This window comes from Strongylocentrotus purpuratus, unplaced genomic scaffold, assembly GCF_000002235.5.
Source record: "Strongylocentrotus purpuratus isolate Spur 01 unplaced genomic scaffold, Spur_5.0 spur5_scaffold_1, whole genome shotgun sequence".
NCBI classification, from domain to species: Eukaryota; Metazoa; Echinodermata; class Echinoidea; order Camarodonta; family Strongylocentrotidae; genus Strongylocentrotus; species Strongylocentrotus purpuratus.
Window position 1 is genome coordinate 23,611,820 of NW_022145594.1, and position 14,689 is coordinate 23,626,508.

The 14,689-nt window shown below is 37.7% G+C and overlaps 1 protein-coding gene across 1 annotated transcript; it reads left to right on the forward strand.

Annotated features, from left to right (window-relative positions):
- The first annotated feature begins 1,936 nt into the window (after positions 1-1,936).
- LOC587364 (N-alpha-acetyltransferase 50) lies at positions 1,937-14,447 on the forward strand. Its single transcript, XM_030977843.1, has 5 exons — positions 1,937-2,062; positions 7,204-7,340; positions 11,142-11,264; positions 11,960-12,026; positions 13,961-14,447. Exons 1-5 carry the CDS (start codon positions 2,055-2,057, stop codon positions 14,127-14,129), a joined length of 504 nt encoding a protein of 167 aa, XP_030833703.1. The 5' UTR covers positions 1,937-2,054; the 3' UTR covers positions 14,130-14,447.
- The last annotated feature ends 242 nt before the right edge of the window (positions 14,448-14,689 follow it).

The window sequence follows — 14,689 nt, forward strand, 5'->3', positions numbered from 1 at the left end:
TGGATTCAGTACATAAGTTACCTAGGTTGCGAAAACAAAACAACGTTCGCACTACGTTTTGCGTCGCGTAGGCACAGGTTACCTGCACGGTCTGCACCGGGGGTCTGCACCCCTTCATGTAAAGGAAAGGTGGGAAGACGCAGGAGTAGCTAACCCGTTGACTACTGAATTTATTTCCGTGCCAAAGGCTTAACACTGAGGCCACCATGTTCCAGGAGGGAATGGGTTAAGACCACCTTCACCTCTCCATGTCACCCCCGCCCCCCGCCCCCTCACGATGGCCTTAATTGCAAGTTCTCTCACAGTTCAGTGTAAGACGTTGTTTCTACCCCCCCCCCCCCCCCCCCCACCACAGTGCCCCCTAAATTCATGGGCCCATGCAACGCCATTGCAGTGTTGCATAGCAAGTACATGCGTGTACACGCGGAATGTATGAAACCCTTTTCTGAGTTTAGCATTGGCTTCATGGAGACGAAAGTAATATGACCTAGATTCAGCTAGACATCGTTTTGCAAACAATGAAATATTTAATGAGGTTTTAAATGATGTTGTTTACCTTTCGAAACGTGACATCGGGCTTCAAATAAAATTAATGAGTATTGCTTCCACACCATAGCATTCTGTAAGGGACTTGGTACCATTGTTCAGATGAGAGAAAATGATGCTATTCAATGCTAGATGTAAAATTAAAGATAATCTAAAAGTTCGAGTGAAAATGGAAAAACTGATCTGAGTGATCAATTCCTGAATTCCCCCAAATATATTATTATCAGTTTGATCAAATTTGAGGCGAATGTAAATCGTCACAAAGCAATTAATTGGCTCTATATACAATTCATATATTTTAAAAAACTTCTGTTTTATGTCCATGGAAAAGCTAGATTCCAGAATTAATGATGATTTCTAAGAAAAATCATTATCATGTTCGGAATCTCCGTCAGAAACTATTCTAAATGTCCTATTTTCATTTTTTTTTTAGCCCGTTTTGGTTAGAGTGGCCCTTTAAATGTTTACAAGCCGAAGGCGCCACTCCTTAAATTACAACGTAACGTTGCAGTAAACTTAAGCCGCCATAGTAAAGAGCACACAGAGAGCATTTCCCGATGTTGCTCCCCATTATTTCTTGCAATACCCGCACTAGTCAATATATAGGGCATTTTCGCAATGTAATCAAATTTAATGCAAGAGTCATTGAGTGCTTCATTACAAATTATTTCATCCACCTGTTACGAATAATTGTATTTCAATATTCAGAATGCGAATTCCATGTATTATACGTGTGGTTAGGTACGCAGGATTTGTTCAAGGGGGGGGGGGGGCTAAAATCGGGTCCAAATTTCGCAACGACTCAGCCAGCCGCTGAATAAGCAGGGGGGGGGGGGGGGGGTAAGAGGATACTTTTTTTTGGGGGGGGGGGGGGTCTCGAAATTTGACAATTTGACATTTTGTTCCGTTGAGGGGGGGGGGGGTAAGGTCACTTTTTTTAGGCCAGCCATTGGCATACATTTTTTTTTTTTTTTTGAAATAAAAAATTAAAACAAAATCAAAAGGGGGGAGGGGGGTTTTCCAAAAAAAACGTACAGAAAACATACACATAAAAAAAACCAACGCTAACAACGCAGAAGGTAGTAACCCGAAGGGCGACATTTTCTTGGGAGAATTATTTTAGGCCGAAAATGTATATAGACCTTTTACGGACATGGCGCGCGCAATGTTTTTGAGGCGCGCGTTACTTAGTCTTATTTATTAGATTTAATTTGTTTTTGTTTTGTTCTTTCGAATCTGTCGAGAGAAAAAAAGTTATATTAATGAAAGAAATTTATTTTATTTTAGATTGATAAATACTTATGTATGAAAATTACTTATTAATAAACTGTTTTTCAAATTAGATAATTTTAATAATATAATATATTTCAAACGATTGACTGATACTGAATCCTAATTTCTTGACCTTTGAACTTTACCACTTCACAAATTCACGTTGTGTGCAGCGCGGTTTGAAGAATACAATCTGTAAATCTGGAACTCCTCTTGTTTTTTCCCATTTAAACAACATGACGAAGTAAGTGAATTGATGATTATCACATTATTTTATCTTTTCATATTGTATTTCTTGCCAGCTTTAGCTCAAAAGTAGAAACCTAAAATGATCGATGTCTAAACTCTAAACGATGGAATCTGGGTTTGCTGCGAGCTTGCGGCGATACGGTAAAGCCAATGCCTGCTCTAGCGGCCTGGAGTTTAGTGACAACGTGCATGTGTGAGTGGGTGTTTCAGCACGGAGCGGCGTGTGGCCACACATTGACGCATAGCTGTGTATTAAAACCTGGGCGCTTGTTCAAAAACCTATCCAAAAATAGACCCGTAACTCCGGCGTGGAGATACCCTACTAAAACGTACCCAAAATGAAGTTAGTCTAATTCTCATTAAATGTCCTAATAATAGGGTGTCTGAACGATTTTTCAATTTTCAATTTGGGATCGTTTTTCACCATTTTTGTTTGATATTTGAATAAAAGATGTTATCAGAATAATACATTTCAAATTTCAAGTCTCACCGATGTTTCTATCAAAAGTTACAGCCCCTCCAAAACGCTGGTATATTCATATCATTTTGGTCAAAATCGACGCAGAGTGATGTTGTTTTGCTAAATTTAGCCAAACAGCTGTATCGCGCGATATGCAAGCGTATGCATATCGTACGCATGCTGCTAAGCCAATCCGCGACTTGCAGCTTGAGCTACGCTGTCTCCGCGACATGTGCCATTGACTAGTATGGTTGGCGTTCGTCGCACAATAAACCCGGAAGTGAATGCACGTTATAGTCAATGGCAATATCGCGGAGATGTCTCCGCGATATTGCCATTGACTATAACGTGTATTCACTTCCGGGTTCTATGCCGCGAATGGCCACCCATACTTGAATTTGGGGTTTCGTTCGTGCGCGGAGATGTTACGCGATGTAACCATGGTTTGGACTGAGCGGAGCGCACGCCCCCTAATTAGCTGATCCACCAAATAGCGAGAAGGGTATTTTTAAACTGTTATCAGTTGTGATCCCTGGGGGCTAGCGAAAATATAAGCACATAGAATTGTTCCTTAGGACTGGGACTACTTATCGATCGGGGCGTCATATCTCAAAAGTGACAAACCTCAGAGTTAGCCAGGACACAATGTTTCAATTGCTGTTTTGACCAAGATATTTTTAGAATTTCGGGGGCTACGCCCCTTTAGAAATATTGGAATTTACCTGCTCTTTCATATGACACCTCATTTATTGATTATCACCTTCAGGATCACAACAGATAAAGGTTTGAATCTCGAATTGAAAAAAAAAAATTGACTTTTTTTGCATGGTCGCGCAATGCACGTAGACTGCATAGGGATGCGTGTAATCTCTATGGGAAGAATTTTAGCACACAACATCGGGTGCGCGATCAGACACCCTACTAATAAAGATCATGAGTTAAAACTAAAAGTCGTTATCAGGTGGTTATGTAGACCTAAATCTTTAAACGTAACAGTTAGACCCCTGGGCCCGTATTCAATAAACTTCTTAAGCTTGAAATCTAAGTACTTTTTCTTAAATTTTGGCTAAGAAAAAATCTTAGCCAAAAATCGTATTCTATAACAGCAATGGGAACTTAAGAAATTTGCCTTAAGATTAAGAAGGATTCTTAGATTTTATCTAAGAAAAAGGACTTAAGTAGCATGTCGTATTCTAATACAATCGAGATATCTAAGATAAGTAAGAAATCTACCCTATATTTAAGCATACTACGAGGATGCTTAAATGGGGCTTTGGCACCGGCAGCTCAGTGATGCTGCAAGCAACCGCTTCGGGTTTCGATCAAATGGAATAAAAACAATGCATGCAGCGCGAGCGCAGGTTATCAGTTGACCTATATAATAACGTAAGCTTCGCGTAATACAGCGTCGACGGCGCAGCGCGCAGGAGCGCCATATATAGGCTCTGTGTACTGTACTTGTACGTTTGTACACAACTAGTAGTAGCATACATGCATAACACTAAATCATGACATGGCTGTCGTATATAAAGGTCTCTTACTTTATTAGTCTTTGGCGCTAAAGTATGGAAACAGGGAATAATGTGCAATCGGCATAATATTAGGTGAGACAAAATTTGTTATAGTATGAGTCTGATAAAGGTTACATCTAGCCATTTGATTAATTTTAGGCCATCGTAACAGTAGACGATGTAAAACAATGAAAGGGTAGCTCCAAATCCAATGCTAGCGCTGGTCGGCCGGCTAGCGACGGCGCTCCCTTCATACTCACAGACCCTGCGGCTGCGACATAATAAGTAAGCCCGGTTGGGCTCCTCGGAGTTGTTTGACAGAAAAGTATAAAAAGCCTACAGTGGATGTTAGATCTAGCCTCAGGTGGTCTTGACTAGACTGTTTTAGTGTCAGTTGGTCAATCCCGAAATAATTATGTGAGCATCGTTCCTCCCTTACGCTCTCCCATACATGTTAGTGTATAATTTTCGTGCGGTGCGATTTTTATTTTAACACGCAAATTACATAGGCAAATCGAGTTGCAATTAATTCGCTCGAGTCGACCACATCAACTTTCCCACATGACGTCATCGAGTCTAAGAATTTGTCTTATCTTTCGTCTTAGCTAAGACAAACTGCTTTACGTGTTTAGAATACGGCTAAGGCAACTTTCTTAACCTAGACAAATTCTTAGACATTTTCTTAGACTTAAGAAAAATGTCTTAGCAGTTTATTGAATACGGGCCCAGAGGTCTACCTGTTTCGTGTCAATTTTCTTGTTATTTTTGAAGTATTTTTCGGATAAACGTTGATATTAGTAGACCCTCCTATACACTTTTTCACAGGTTTCGCGGCAAACCGCTGCACAATACAAGTAGAGTAGACTAGAGTCTCCGGTTTGCGGCATCGCCCGGTTTGCGGCCAGGGGTATTTGTTTCAAAAATAAAATGAATATGACTCGATAATAATCATTGAAACCTACCGTGGATTCCACAGTAAGTTCTGCTTTGCCGAAAATGTCCGTAGCAGGTGCTCCTATCGGTACGGAGTATCCGTCAGCGATGTCGGAAATCTACGGCACCAGTCGCCGATGAAAATGTTTTTGTGGAAGTATGATGGCTGTGGTCTGTCTCCTATCGCAGATATTTTGATTGTGCCACCGCATGGCTAGTTGCATGGGGTGGCCGCAAACCGGCACGTAATTACATGTACGTGTTTTTCTGGTTTGCGGCGGGGGGTGTTAATACACACATAACATGCAGGATCGTGTATGATGGTATGTGTGCTGATGTGTGTACCCCCTATGACCCGATAGTTTCTAGTAGTACGTACCCCCGTATGGGATGATCCATTCGAGGAAAAGGTGAATATGTTTAAAACTTCACAAATTTACCGTAGCAACAGATAAACATGAGAATTTGGGTTACCCGTAGTAATTTGGTACATGCTGTCATCGTGACGTAGCGCATAAAGCTTTGTGACGTACGCGTGCCACAAACCGGTACTGCGTGCCCGCAAACCGGGGAACTCGAAGCATTTCGAAACATGGTCAATGCTGACCACGCTGTGGGTCAGTTTGGTTATTTGTGACTTCTATTTAATAAGTAAGTATATGGACTCTTTATTGAGGGTATTGAAGTATTCTGTGAGTATTCCAATAAAAATAGAATCGGCAGTTCCCGCCGATCGGCCGCAGACCGGAGCCACTACTCTAGAGGTCTACATAGTCTACCGATGGGTTCTGGGCGGGCGCGCACCTGTGTGAAGTTATCTAGGGTCTACAGTTAGACTCTACTGTATATAAATGTCTCAGATCCTCATTTCAATTTTCATTTCAATTTCAATTTATTGTCCAATATTTTACAAACGTACAAAGAATCAAAATAAGTTTACATAGACCCTAGTCTACATAGACTAATACATCATATACTTTGACATAGAAATTCTTCAGAATATTGCCTTATAGAAAGTTTTCCTAGATCTACGTTATTATATAACAAAATAAGTGAATGGGATGGCCTGGAAACGTTACAAAAATAAAGAAAAGAACGAAAATCTCTGTGGTTTGAAGTAATATTATGTATTGACATTGCCATTGAAGTTAAGTACTTACTTACTTGCTTGGTATACTTGGTAGATTAGCTCTCTTTTCCTAAGGAAAAGGGGTTTCAATTGACTCTTAAAAGTTGCCACTGTAGGTGCAGACACTCTTTTTCTAGGCCCTCACTTAAAATAACTACAAAAATTGCCAATTTTGTTATCAGTTTTTGACATCATGTCCTCACTATTTATCAATTGCTTTATACAACTGTATAGTTTAATCCTGTCAATTTCCTTTTTTATCCCCTAAACTTGATTTCCCCATGTCTTTGCCCAGGTTTTATTATTTGTATCATATTGCGTGCATGACACTTCACAAAATCTGTTATGAACTTTGAAGAATCGATACTATTTTTGGAATATTGTATATTCATAATTATTGATTTTTATCTAAATAGTTTATCAAATTTCACATTTTTCATGATTTAACTGAAGAAAAAAATTACTCTACATCAGTGCATCCACACAAAAACATATTACTATCAATCGAACTTGGATGCTGGTGTGAAGAAATAAGATTCTTGGGGATAAAAAGAGAAATTATGGAATTAAACTATATATGGTAAAGCAATTGATATATAGTGAGGACATGACGTCACAGACTGATAACAAAATTGGCAATTTGTGTAGTGATTTCACTTTTTCCATAGTTTTACATATTTCTTTTTGCTCAAACTTCTTTTGATTGGTTTGTCTGATTTTTCTGCTTCTATTGAAAGTAAGTTATTTTTGGAGTGGACTTGTACTTTGAGTTATTCCTATTATTGCAAAGTAAGTATCAAATTGGCAACAAAACAAATGATTATCATTCTTATTAGCATTTGTTCATGTATGAATGGACCAGGGAAAAAATTAATATTTATTTTTCGGGGGCTACTTTTCAAGCTTGCCTGCATGAAAATAACACTCTAAAATTTGTTCTGCATTGAACTCTATGCAAATTTACAGAGGCTCTCTTCTGATTTTGGGAGGCTCTTTTGGGCATTTCGGGGGCTATTTCGCCCTGAGCCCCCGTGTATTTTTTTCACTGGAATAGACTATACCATCATCCTTACTCATAGGGGTGTTTTTATTTGTCTTTACAGAGGGAGGAAAGACCTGGGGGATATTACCTCACATAACATCAAGCAGCTGAAAAAACTCAACTCGGTCGTCTTCCCCGTCTCCTACAATGATAAGTTCTACAAAGATGTCTTGGAAGTAGGAGAATTGGCCAAACTAGGTAATTGGTGTGGTTAACCAATGTCTATTAATAGCAGACGAGCGCTTTAGGGCCTGTTCAGAAATGATGTGGCAAAACCCCATTGATTTTTTGATGATGACATAAAGTGTGATACGCTTCACATTTCTGTAACATATGATACTGAGCTCAGTGAATCGCACTTGTTAAAGAAAAGGTTGAGTTCTGGAAAGAGGTGAAAAATAATTTGTGAGCATTGTCATTCTTATTAAGCAAGTGTGGAAGAACATCAGATACATGTAAGACATGTTCCCTGAAAAGCATGGCTCTTCAAATGCCTTCATATTCTAAATATGTAATGTAACATCGTAAAAATCCGGGTAGGATTTTTACCACATGTGTTCGTGTAGTCGCATATACATCTTTCTGTGTACAGTGTTTGTAACTTTACCAAGACTTGGCCAAATTTATTATCATTTTGATGATTCCAGAACCTTGCAATACACACAAATTCTTATAGATGATCAACCTTTTTTGTTTGATTCCACACCGTTTCTTTCACAATGCAATCACATGACCAGAACTCAACTCGAGTCTTTTGTTGCGTGCAGTTGCCAATCATTTACGCGTAAACAAAATGTGGCTGCTTTTTTTGCGGCGGTTTACCGCGTCACATCGGAACAAGACTTAAAGGGTGTTTTATCTGTATGTGAAATGGAGTTAACATTCTTCTTGCTCTACATGTATATTAAAGAGGTTGAACACACTAACACTCACAAACTTTTTTATCAGCATGTGAATCTCCTAAGATATTAGAATTGATAAATAGTATGCAAAGTGGTTAACTGAGAAATGAAACACTGTTGATGTTGCGGTCTGTATTTCCCAGAATATTATTAGTGTTTGGGGGGGGGGGGGGGAGCAAGGGGGGCATGTAGGAAATCAAAGAGCAATTGTGCAAGTGAAGGGTTTTTGTCAAATACAAAAGTGAGTATGCTGGAAGTGAAGTTACAATATCTGAGACGAGAAATATGTCAGTGAAAGACAGAACAAATTAGTTAAATCTCTCATATTCATGTACGATGAAATTAGAAAATATCAATAATTGCACTATTTCCCCCAAAATTAACTAAATAAAAAAAAAATGCATCCGTGCAGAAATAAAATGTAAGGGTCATTCCATGTCAAATCACCCAATGGTTTTAACCCGACCATTTTTGATTTTGATGAAACTTAGTATACTTGTTGAGTGTGATCTCACAGCACCAAATCCAAAATTTTAGGTCAATCGGGTGAGGGGTTTGGGAGATACGGCCCACCAAATTTTGAGATTTTTTCAAAAATGGGGGTGGCGGGCCTACCTTTGAACCCTTGTATCTCGGAACCTAATGGGTCAATCTTCACAAAATTTGTATTGTTGGAAAGGGTATTCAATAAGGATTCCAATTCTGCCGCCATTTTGAAGATTCGTACATGTTGGGGTACTTTGACCTCTTGACCTCAGATTTGACCTTGAAATCGACCTTGTGGATCACGTAATTTTGACAACATTTTTCATGAAATGTAATCTCTGACATGTACACTAAAACATGTAAAAGTTTCAGAGATATAATATTTTTTGTTTAGGAGCAATAAGGATTGAAAGTATTCATGCTCACAGATATTCACAATAAACCCTATTATAATGTATACAATACATGCAATATGCACAGTACAACATACATCTTCCACATGCTTTTTTGTTTTAGGCATATCCATCCTAAATGTCAGTAGTACTTGAATAGAAATAAAATGACAAGTTCATATAGGCCTAAAGGGTTAACAGGATGTATGGCTTTAGGCCTCGGATAATTACCCCCCTGGAAAATTAACCCTCAGGAAATTCCCCCCCCCCCCCCCCCTGAGGACAATTACCCCCCAAGGACTATCACACCCAGAGGATTATTACCCCTCAGAAAATTACCTCCTAGGACAATCTGTCCCCCCCCCCCCCCCCCCGAGGACAATCAACACCCGGACAATTTCCCCTAGGACAATTACCCCCCCCCCCCCCCCCCCCGGGAAAATTACCCCTCTAGAATAATATACCCCAAAAAATAAATCTGCTTTGATTATAACCACCTTATTATCAGTTTGGACTTCCACTTTAACGAATAGGGGGGGGAGGGGGTAATTGACCTCTGGGGTAAATTTTCCAGGGGGTAATTATCCTAGAACCGACTCAGAGGTCTAAAGCCATACATCCTGTTAACCCTTTAGGCCTATATGAACTTGTCATTTTATTTCTATTCAAGTACTGCTGACATTTAGGATGGATGTGACTAAAACAAAAAAACATGTGGAAGATGTATGTTGTACTGTGCATATTGCATGTATTGTATACAGTATAATAGGGTTTATTGTGAATATCTGTGAGCATGAATACTTTCAATCCTTATTACTCCAAAACAAAAAATATTATATCTCTGAAACTTTAATATGTTTTAGTGAACATGTCAGAGATTACATTTCATGAAAAATGTTGTCAAAGTTGCGTGATCCACAAGGTCAATTTCAAGGTCAAATCTGAGGTCAAGAGGTCAAAGTACCCCAACATGTACGAATCTTCAAAATGGCGGCAGATTTGGAATCCTTATTGAATACCCTTTAAAACAATACAAATTTTGTGAAGAATGACCCATTAGGTCCCGAGATACAAGGGTTCAAAGGTAGGCCCGCCACCCCCATTTTTGAAAAAATCTCAAAATTTGTTTGGCCGTATCTCCCAAACCCCTCACCCGATTGACCTAAAATTTTGGATTTGGTGCTGTGAGATCACACTCAACAAGTATACTAAGTTTCATCAAAATCAAAAATGGTCGGGTTAAGATTTTCAGATTTTTTGGGTGATTTGACATGGAATGACCCGTAACATTGTCTTCCTAAAGGCCTAATGTATGTCTTATTACTCTACTTCGATCACATTATCATTCAAAATTATTTACAGTCAAACCTGCTTTAGTGAACACCTGTCTACAAAGGCCACATTTTTTGTTTCCCTTAAATGGTTTCTCATTGAAACCTGTACTTACGGAACCTGTCTCCAAAGACCACTTTTCGTGTTTCCCATGGGCAGTCACTATAGATACGGTAGGTTTGACTGTCACAAGCTCATTGACTGAATCCCACAAGTCTTTGTTTTTACAGGTCTATAGCATACTACATATACATTATGAAATCATATATTATTTGTTTGTCCCTGTAGCATACTACAATGACATCGTCTTTGTTTTTACAGGTCTATAGCATACTACATTATAAAATCATATATTATTTGTTTGTCCCTGTAGCATACTACAATGACAAAGTCTTTGTTTATTACAGGGCTATAGCATTCTACATTATAAAATCATATATTATTTATTTGTCCCTGTAGCATACTACAATGACAAAGTCTTTGTTTATTACAGGGCTATAGCATACTACATTATAAAATCATATATTATTTGTTTGTCCCTGTAGCATACTACAATGACATCGTCTTTGTTTTTACAGGTCTATAGCATACTACATTATAAAATCATATATTATTTGTTTGTCCCTGTAGCATACTACAATGACAAAGTCTTTGTTTATTACAGGGCTATAGCATTCTACATTATAAAATCATATATTATTTGTTTGTCCCTGTAGCATACTACAATGACATCGTCTTTGTTTTTACAGGTCTATAGCATACTACATTATAAAATCATATATTATTTGTTTGTCCCTGTAGCATACTACAATGACAAAGTCTTTGTTTATTACAGGGCTATAGCATTCTACATTATAAAATCATATATTATTTATTTGTCCCTGTAGCATACTACAATGATATCGTGGTTGGTGCTGTATGCTGCAGGATCGATACGACAGACCAGGGAGCTAGACGTCTCTACATCATGACCCTGGGGTGTCTAGCACCATACAGGAGACTGGGAATCGGTAAGTACTCTTTTTCTATGTTAGTGGACCCATATACCCACATTTATGTAGGTTTCTGCGATAGGAAAGATTTTGCTGGAATGTAAAGGAAAATAATGAGCTAGTACTACTACTGCAACTACAACTACTACTACTACTACTACTACTACTACTACTACTACTACTACTACTATTACTACTACTACTACTACTTCTACTTCTATTACTACAACTACATGTACTTCCACTACTACTACTATTGCTACAACTACTGCTGCTGCTACTACTACTGCTGCTGCTATTACTACTACTATACTACTGCTACTATTACTACTACTACTACTACTACTACTTCTACTACTTCTATTACTATTGCTACTACTACTACTACTGCTACTACTACTACTATTACTACTACTACTACTACTCTTACAGCAATAACGTCATAATTTCTTCTTGAAATCTCTATTTAGGACAGTTTAAAGTAAATGTGGCACATATTGTCCATTTTTGTGTGTTATTGTTATTGTTTTACGAAAATCAAATGGATATTCACAGGAAATATGTGGTCTTTTCTTAAAGGAAAGTATATTGGCCTCAAAACAGGGCTGGTCACTACAGCATGGGAAATCGCAAAATAAACCTGGCTTTCAGTCCAATCTGTTGGTATAATTATTTCAAAATAAAAAATGTATCTGTTTCTTCTTTCTTCGCAGGTACCATGATGCTCAAACATGTTCTAGATTTCTGTGAGAAAGATGGACGCATTGATAACATATACTTGTAAGTCATCTCATAACTTATTGCGATAAGCGAGTTCGTTATTAGGATTTGTGCATAGGCAGATAAAGGTCATTCGTACCCAAATTTTAAAACCATTGAGACGAATACTCGATCGTGCTCATGAAAGTTATTTAATCAGTATTCATTTATGCATCAACAGTACATTTATCTGATACACAGGTGGAAATATTCTTCTCAAGAGGCAAACAAAAGGTATTCATGAAGCACCTCCATCCCTTTGGCAGTGATTATTCTAAAATGCACATGTGGGACGTATCCATCATGTAAAAGATCTGTGAATATTTGGGGGTCATGCGTTCCGAAAGCTATTTACATACTAGCTTATTCATGCTATAACTGTTTACATGTGTACCAAATGCCTTTGAGCATGATACCAAATACAATATACAGTGTCTGAAACAAGTATTTTTACACCTGTAATTCAAATGGGGATATTAAAGGGTTTACCAGAAATCATGGTCCAGAAACCGGTGTTTAGGGACTTTAATTATACAGGGAATCTCAGGTGAGATTCCTGCTGTTATGTAACATGCAGTATGATCCATATTTTGATGGAGTACCCTTCTGTTGCGACGAGTGGAAAGGACAAAGTTATGTGAAAAAGGGGACCCAAAATGCAAGGTGTACAAAGAACTTTTTGATAGTGAAAATTTTGATTTATTTGCAAAAGATTTGGGAATATACCAGTGTTCAAATTCTCTTTGTTTTTGTTTTATAAAACACAAATAGATCTTTAATTTCAGGCAATTTCCTGGGGCTACGTTGTAGTATTTTACATTTGATTTGCCTTGAAGTAGCCTTTCTCACACGTGTACAAATAATTGTTTGAGACACTGTATAACTTGTTTTGATCAGTTAGCGTCACATAGCATTTTTTTACTCTCGATGTGCTATACTAGGTAAAACACGAGTTTGACTTTTGGGTATAATTCTTTCTGCAAAGCTAATGACATGAGCATAGAGAGTAAACACGAACATGTTGGATCAGTTTTTAATTAGGTTTATTAAATACCTGTGTTAAAACTTAGTTAAACATTTATGCATTACAACTTGCAAGTGGTGATATTGCCATGTTTAAATTATGATTTTTGAAGTCATGTTAAGTCATATTTTAAACATTTTAAATTTGAAAATGGGTGATGAACATGAGAGTATGTAATCATTTTGAAACGTGGGTTAGATAATTAGAGAGGGAGACAGTATGCTTGATTAAATTAGTTCAGTGAAGTGTTGTTAAATGAAAACTTCTGTCTGGCAACCCTCTTTATACATACATACATACATATTGATACTTATATAGCGCCTTTACATAAACATGCTCAAAGCTCTTTACATTAGTAAATAAAAACAGAATAATTATACGCTCTCCAAGTGCATTACACTCTAAAAATAACAATTACAAAGAAAACAAATGACTTTTTAGATTTCTCTTAAATGATGCGACTAATGTTGGTTGAATGATCATTTTAGTGAATTGCTGTTTAGTCTACAACTAGTTCGTCTACTACCAATTAGTCTATTCCCATTTGGTCTACACCCAGCCCGTCTACCATCCACATGGTCTCATAATCATTTCATCCACTCATCATTTGGTCAAATGACCATTTAGGCTAATAGTCATTTGGTCTAACTTCCATTCGGTCTAATCTCCAATAAGTCTACTACCCATTTGGTCTAATTGTCTGTCTGTCTGTCTAATTTTCAGTTCGTCTAATGCCCATTTTTGTCTACCGGTACTTTCCTTATGGTCTAATAATAATGTTATCATAAATATTAATAATCATCAAGTGACTCTTAGACTAAAGTAGACAGGCTGGGTTTAAACCATATGGAAATAGACCATTCAGGTTTTAGACAAACTATTTTTAGAACAAACGGCGTTAAACCATCATTCTCTGCCCTTATTCACACAGACACGTGCAGATTAACAACGATTCAGCAATCGACTTCTACAAAAAGTTTGAATTTGAGATCATTGAAACCAAAGAGCATTACTACAAGCGCATCGAGCCCGCCGATGCGCATGTGCTGCAGAAGACCCTACGAACCAACCAAGCCAACATTGTCCAAGCATCGTCATGAGAGGGCGCTCTTGAAGTATGACATAGTTCAATGAACTTTGCATCATAAGAATCTGGACTCAAGTTTGGAATGGTGTGAACTTTAACTCGATGTGTGAGTGTTTCATCGAAGAGCATGGAGCTACTTTTTGGAAAAACTTGATGGTTAAAAGGAAGAATCTTCGATGAATAGTAGAAGAGGTATTTTGATTGAGGTGAAGAAGACATATCTTTGTCCCAAGATATATATCATTACCAGGGGGCTGTTTCAAAAAGAGTTCGTAAAGTTACGCATGACTTTACGAATGACTTAAATATGAAAAGCCAAATGGGATGCTCAATCATTGCGTACACATTCAACTAAAGTTGAACTGTGTAGATGTAGATTAACATTCTTATTATAACAAACATATTTAATGCAAAATATATTTTTTTGCCATAATTTAATTGAGCTAATTGGAAATATAGTCGCACTTTGTTAAAACACCGGGAAAAACTTTGGGCATCCTATCTGGTACTTCATATACAAGTCGTTGGTAAAGTCTTGCGTAACTGTACAAACAGCTTTATGAAACACCCCCT

Bases quoted from the DNA above. Each gene is read 5' to 3' on its own strand.
- LOC587364 (XM_030977843.1), top strand. The intron at 11,265-11,959 runs GTAAGTACTCTT...CTTTCTTCGCAG, and splicing joins ATACAGGAGACTGGGAATCG to GTACCATGATGCTCAAACAT. The intron at 12,027-13,960 runs GTAAGTCATCTC...TTATTCACACAG, and splicing joins CGCATTGATAACATATACTT to ACACGTGCAGATTAACAACG.